At 45.3% G+C, this 6,000-nt stretch overlaps 1 protein-coding gene across 20 annotated transcripts in view; it reads right to left on the bottom strand.

Moving 5' to 3' along the window:
* Nucleotides 1-2,170: 2,170 nt before the first annotated feature.
* Nucleotides 2,171-6,000, bottom strand: part of EHMT1 (euchromatic histone lysine methyltransferase 1) — a 109,788-nt gene continuing 105,958 nt past the window's right edge. For all 20 annotated transcript variants that reach the window (XM_077284231.1, XM_077284242.1, XM_077284244.1 and 17 more), the window contains 2 exons: nt 5,735-5,910; nt 2,171-4,968 (listed from right to left, as the gene is read on the bottom strand). In XM_077284231.1, coding sequence (XP_077140346.1) covers nt 4,788-4,968; nt 5,735-5,910 — 357 coding nt within the window. In that variant the 3' untranslated portion in view covers nt 2,171-4,787. The remainder of the gene's footprint in view (nt 4,969-5,734; nt 5,911-6,000) is intronic.

Genomic DNA, 6,000 nt, shown 5'->3' with positions numbered 1-6,000 from the left:
AGGCCGATAAAACATCCGCCGCGCAGCCTCCATCGCTTCCTTCAACATTATTGCGCCGAGATTTTTTGTTATTTTTTTATCATTATTCTCCGCGTCCAAATCAGGGGTCTCTAAATCTCCGAAATGCAGAATTAGAGTCACTACGATCCTGGTGGTCCCAGGTCGGCTGCATAATACAGAGGGCGCCCCATGGCCAGAATGCCTGTAGATGATCATGGAGCCCCTACTTGTGCCACGGGGCTACAGCAACCGTCCGAGCAGCACTGATACATTGGGATCCGATTAAAGGTTCATTCCAAGCAAAATCACTAGAGATCCTTACACGAATCAACAGAAAGCGTGGGCTTACTATCTATACTGCGCTACTACCAGCACAGGCAACACGGGCCAGTCTTATATTAGCCCTTGGGTGATAGCCCCTGGCCACACACGGAAAATCTGTGGAAAAACGTGACCTGGCTGGCTCCATTCCCGACAACAAGGTAAAACTGTTTTGGCTCATATATATCAAATTCTTCTCCCAATTTCCATGCTCTCAACTTACAGTTCTTCATTAGTATTCTGCCAGCACGATAGGTGCAGGAACTTTCACTTCCCAGCACACATTGCTCTTGCCATTGTCCAGTGGCGCCTGCTGTAAGTAGTTTGACAGACAGAAGAGCAGGAGGAGAGGAAGCTTCCATTTCCTGTAATACGATTTCACAGTCTCTGCTGTGAAATGGATTAGTCAGAAAGGCGACACCTAGTGGCCGGCGCTGTGGAGTGATTTTTCAGGAGTAAGGGAAGCCTAAAGGTCTTGTACAGTATTGCTACTCAGCCCCATTCACACTAACGAACCTCAGCTGCAATGCCGGATACAACCAATGGGCCAGGGTAGCACTGTTTCCGGAAGAAACCAATAATTTTTTTCTAATCTTGGACAACCCCTTTAAAAGGGACTCTGTCCACACAGAATAATAGCTATAACCAAGTAAAGGTGGTCGGTGTGTCACGGCGTGGCCAAGCTTTTACATACACCTTCCCACCGGATTGGTTTCCAGCTATGTCCACCCATGTCTGACTCCATGATGCCAGAGCTGTCAATCAAAGACGGGGGAGGTGGAGATAGAGGGAAAACAAGCCGGTAGGAAAGTGTGATTGGCCGCACCATGCTGCACCGAGCGGAGGGACTTGGGGTGAACAGTCATCCTGTAAGGTATCAACCCCACCCTCCATAAAATTAAGGAAAAACCGTCAGATCACGGAGGCTTGTAAAGCTGCCCACACACACAGGTGCCAGCATTGACTGACCACCGGATGTGTACGGGGGGTGTCCTGCCTTTTGTCTGATGGGAGATACCGGGTGAAGGAGAAAGGTCAGGCTGTTGGATTTCAACATGTACAATGCAATTCTGCATCTCAAAGTGCACCTTAGCTGCTTGCAGTACTGCTTTTCACCACTGTTGAAGGCACATGATTTCCATAGACATCAATGCAACAGCGCCCCCACTGCTGCTCTAACACGACAGATCCAGTAAAAAAAAAAAAATCATATACAGTAAGGGCTTCTCTCAAAAGGTGCACCCGATGCCTAGTACAGAGCCTGGCGTGACGCCAAGTACTCCTGTGTCACCCTCTGCCCCCTGAGGCCAGTACTTGGCATTACATAGTATATTGGTTTTGCCAGCAGCGTTCCTATATTTGCTTGGTGCAAACTGGCCTAACTGCGCCCTTGTGACCAGAGCGGCGCTTGCGCCAACAGCAGCGGGTGCCAGATTTAGTAGACAGAAAACATCCCACTGCAACTCCAATCGTTTGTTTAACCCCCTTAAATGCCAAAGTCGTCCTTGCTCAAAGCATCTACGCGGTTAGGTCAAGGGATTTGGATTCCCTATATCCCAATATCACAGAATGCCAACTTTTCCCATAGCAGGCCTGCTGTAGCTATGAGACTAATTAAAGGGGTTGTCCTAAATTAGAAAAACATGGATGATTTCTTTCAGAAAAAAATGTTTTTATAATCCTGGACAACTACTTTAACCCTTGCCAAAGTGATAATCCAACTGAAAACTGACACTGTGCCTTTAAATCCTAACAAGCCGCACACCTAACTGTGAATATGGGAAAAAAAAATCTCCCTGAAAATCAGCCGCATCCCACTTAGCGATCCTGGAAGAGATAACATCCACGCTCAGATTAAAGCATTTTATTGTTTTACTGAAAACAAAACAGGAAAACGAAGACTGAATGTTGGCAATGATCGGATGGGAAGGGGGCACTTACAAATCATGATCAAACAGGAAAAAAAAAAACAAACAAAAAAACCCGGTAGCTGCACTAATGACAATTTTAAAAAATAAATGACAAATTGAAATCCACCGAAAAACGGCAGGTTTGGTGTTTTTTTTTTAATTATTTATTTAAAAGGAAAAAACAAAAACACAAAAAAAAAAACAAAATACAAAAAGAATTGTATTCACACTACGGTTCTGCTAACATTTTTTTATTTTTATTTTTCTTTAAAAAAAGGTCTGCTTCTGGTAATTCATCCTAAAATCAGAATTCTGTATGGTACAGTTGACAGGAGGGGTCTGTTCAGTATATAAATCGGGGCAGGGGGTATCAGCACCTTTTTTTATTATTATTATTTTTTTTTAATTTCTGGAACTTCCAAACTTTATTTTTTCTTCTACTCGTAAAAAGATCATGTAGGAATTTATGGCATGGAAAACACAAGACGTTCCACTTGCTACTGGTAGAAATCGGTAATGCTCAGTGTCTGTGTTTATTTTTATTCCGGCGGGTCCGCTGGGTCGGGATCTGCTGCTGCCACCACGTTAGGACCTTACAGTCTATGACCAGTACAAATGAAAAATAAAAAATCTCCAAGGCGGCGGGGGAGACTCATTGCTAATGCATGTAGAAATTGTGCACACTTAACCCTTTAAAGAACTGCAGGATGCCACTTTTAACACACAGACTGGCATCTATTCCTTGGCATGTGAAACCCTTCCAAAAAAGAGAGAATACAGACTGTGTGCCAGATCCATCAGCCCTACAGCCTCAGAGACGGGGAGAAGAGCGGGCAGAGTACAGATGATGTAACGTCATGGGCACCCAGGACCAGATGAATGTTTGGGGGACGGTTTAAAGGGACTGTCCGAGATTAGATTTTTTTTTTAATAAAAAGGCTTCTTTCTTGTATACAGGTCGAGTCTGTTATTGCGGCTCAGCCCCGTTCCCAATAAACAACACATATCACCTATTCTCAGAGTAGGCGACGAATTTATGATCACTGGGGTCCAACGTTGGTAAAGGGTCTTCTGTGCAAATTAAGCGGTATTGTGCGCCCACTTATGAGTCTATAGGAGACTCGGACAGTGACTGAGCAGTGATCACACGTGCACTACGGCTCCATTCACACAGGGAACTTCGAGGCCCCTGTTCTTATCGGTGGGGGCCCCAGCAGTCATCCCTCCTTTACCCCCAATCACATCTATCACCCCCTTCATGCGACTTGTTGGTAAATGCTGCAGAGGGTACAGTAAACGGAGCTGCAATACCAAACACAACCTGTGGAGCTGAGTGGCGCAATGTCCGGAAAGAAAAAATCCCTTAGGCCATGTTCCCACAAATGCATTTTTTCAGCAAATAATGTTACTAGATTTTTTTATTTTTTACTGCGTTTCCCCCCCCCCCCCTTTTTTTTTTTTTTAAAGAACGTAAAAGCTGGAATTCTGCAAATAAAACCACAGTTGTGTTTATTACGCGCCTTTTTTTTTTTTAGACTCTCCATAAGTCTAGCAGAGTGGGCAGATGTTTTCATGAAATCGCATCCACTTTGCACGAACGGTTTAACACAGTGGATTCTCTGCACACACAAGACAAACGCGACATTTCTGCTAGGTGGGAACATGGTCGTAAGAAACAATTATCTCACACAAACCCTCTGACACCCCGTGTCTCCACTGTCCCTGGGCCCTTAAAGCCGCACATTTTAGCGGGTCACTTTAGCTGCGGCACTCTGTCTGCTCCATGTTGTCATGTGTCAGGCATGTCGCCACTGATCAGCTCCTTACAATCTGGTGTCCAGTCTCACATGTCATAAAGGGATTTGTCAGGATTTTTTTCTTGTCCCAGAAGCTGCTCCTTTCTCATCCATAGGCTGGGTCTAGCATTTACTTATATCTGACTTACCTGCAAGACCAGACACAGCCTGAAAACAGGAGAGGTGCAGTTTCTGAAAAAGGAAAAAAAACAAATCCCAGGCAATCCCCTTACTGGCATTTCAGAGCACAAATTAAAGATGCAAGTCCCCTTTGAATACATGTCCCTTCCCATATGTTTGGGGACAATTTGCACTCTGCTTCGTTTAAGAAGAATCTGTATTTTTTTTTCTACTGGTCGATGTTACGTGGCCTGTGGTGGCACGACATATGCTCAACTTGAGTGACAGAGGGGTAACACAAAAGGTTTTCCCCCTGAAGGGGGTAAAAAATACTTTTCACTTGGTACCCCCTTTGTCTGCCAAAGCCACTCTCCGGCACGAAAAGAGTTCACCTTAGTCTGTGAATGTTATAAAACAAGTGAAGGAGTCCATGAGACGTCTCCTCTTCTTCAGCCTGATGGACGCGGTCGAAGCAAATTACATCCAGCTTGATTTAGAGAACAGGGGGAGGGTAGGGGGTATCTGTCTTTAGGGACCACGTCGGGGACGCTGGCTCCTTCTACGGTTTCACACAGAAAAATGATGGTGAAGAAGGGGGAGCAAAAACAAAAAAAGGAAACATAATGGTGTCCATGTCTTCTCAGCAAAGGCTGTGTGCGGTGGAGGTGTCCGGTAGGCCGTTCTCTTGTGGTGCTTCTGTAGGGGTTGCTGGCTGGCAGTGGGGGGTGACTTTGATCGTAGGGTGCTTGCATTTGGGGGAGCCACAGCGACAGCTGAAGAGCTTGCCCTTAATGTCCCAGAATCGATCACCATAGTCAAAACTGCAAGAGAAAACATAAAAGGTGAGAGGAGAGCGGATTAAAGGTTTCAAGACGTCTTCTGGACATCGACTCCACATGTTTGATGTGGCGACATCCCCCATCCTGACCTGAAGGACCAGACATTTAGGCTTTCCACTGAGCCGTACCTACTACCGCAAATCTTGCACCATTCCACTCCTAGAGGCTCCCTGTTTCCCTGCACACTGCTGAATGAGTTAACTGAGGAGCCATCAGTGCACTTCTCTCAGGAAGCTTGTAATTCTTATCTGTCCTTTCTGAAATCCTATGAGTCGATTTATGACTGCAGGCTGCATCCAAGTTGAGATGGACTTTGATATGGTCATAAATCAGCTCACAAAAAAACCAGAAGAGATACAAACTTTCCTATCAGCTCACTAACAGATTCTTAGTTACCTCATTCTGCGGACAGCCAAGTGCAAAAAAACAACCAGGCTGTAAAAGATGAACGGTGCACAATTTTTACTGAAGCTCAACTGAAAAAATGTTTTTGGAATGTTATTTTAATACATGTATTTAAGTAATAAAATATGCTTTTTTTTTTTTCAAGTTGTCCGCACCCCTTAAATAGGATTTCCTGCTAAAAGGGCCATAAAGGGAAGAAAAGCAGCAGCGGCAGACTTATCCACAGGTTGTGTGCAGTACTGCATGTCTTCTGACACTGTAATGTCAGACACAACCTGTAGGCAGGGGTGGCACACTCGCTCTAGAAAAAAGCAGCCATGTTTTTTTTATTTGCCTTACTTACCCAATTTGTTCTCCTGCATGGATAGGTCTACTGCTGAATAAAGCAATGCGGGGGAACCGCAGGTCCTGATGGGACATGAACACCCGGACGGGCATCAGGTTGGGCTCGCAGAGGTGGTTGATGAAGCGACTGATGTTGCCGTAGAACCGGGCATCAATGCAATAAACCTCTCCGTCCTGTAACACAAAACACTGTTAGTACAGACAGAGCCGGAACAGACAGGCTGCTGCGGAGGACGAGGGCTGGTGGAGCTGGTGCCTCTCTGA

The sequence above is a fragment of the Ranitomeya variabilis genome, chromosome 2 (assembly GCF_051348905.1).
Source record: "Ranitomeya variabilis isolate aRanVar5 chromosome 2, aRanVar5.hap1, whole genome shotgun sequence".
Lineage (NCBI taxonomy): Eukaryota > Metazoa > Chordata > Amphibia > Anura > Dendrobatidae > Ranitomeya > Ranitomeya variabilis.
This window is presented reverse-complemented; position numbering and strand designations above follow the sequence as displayed.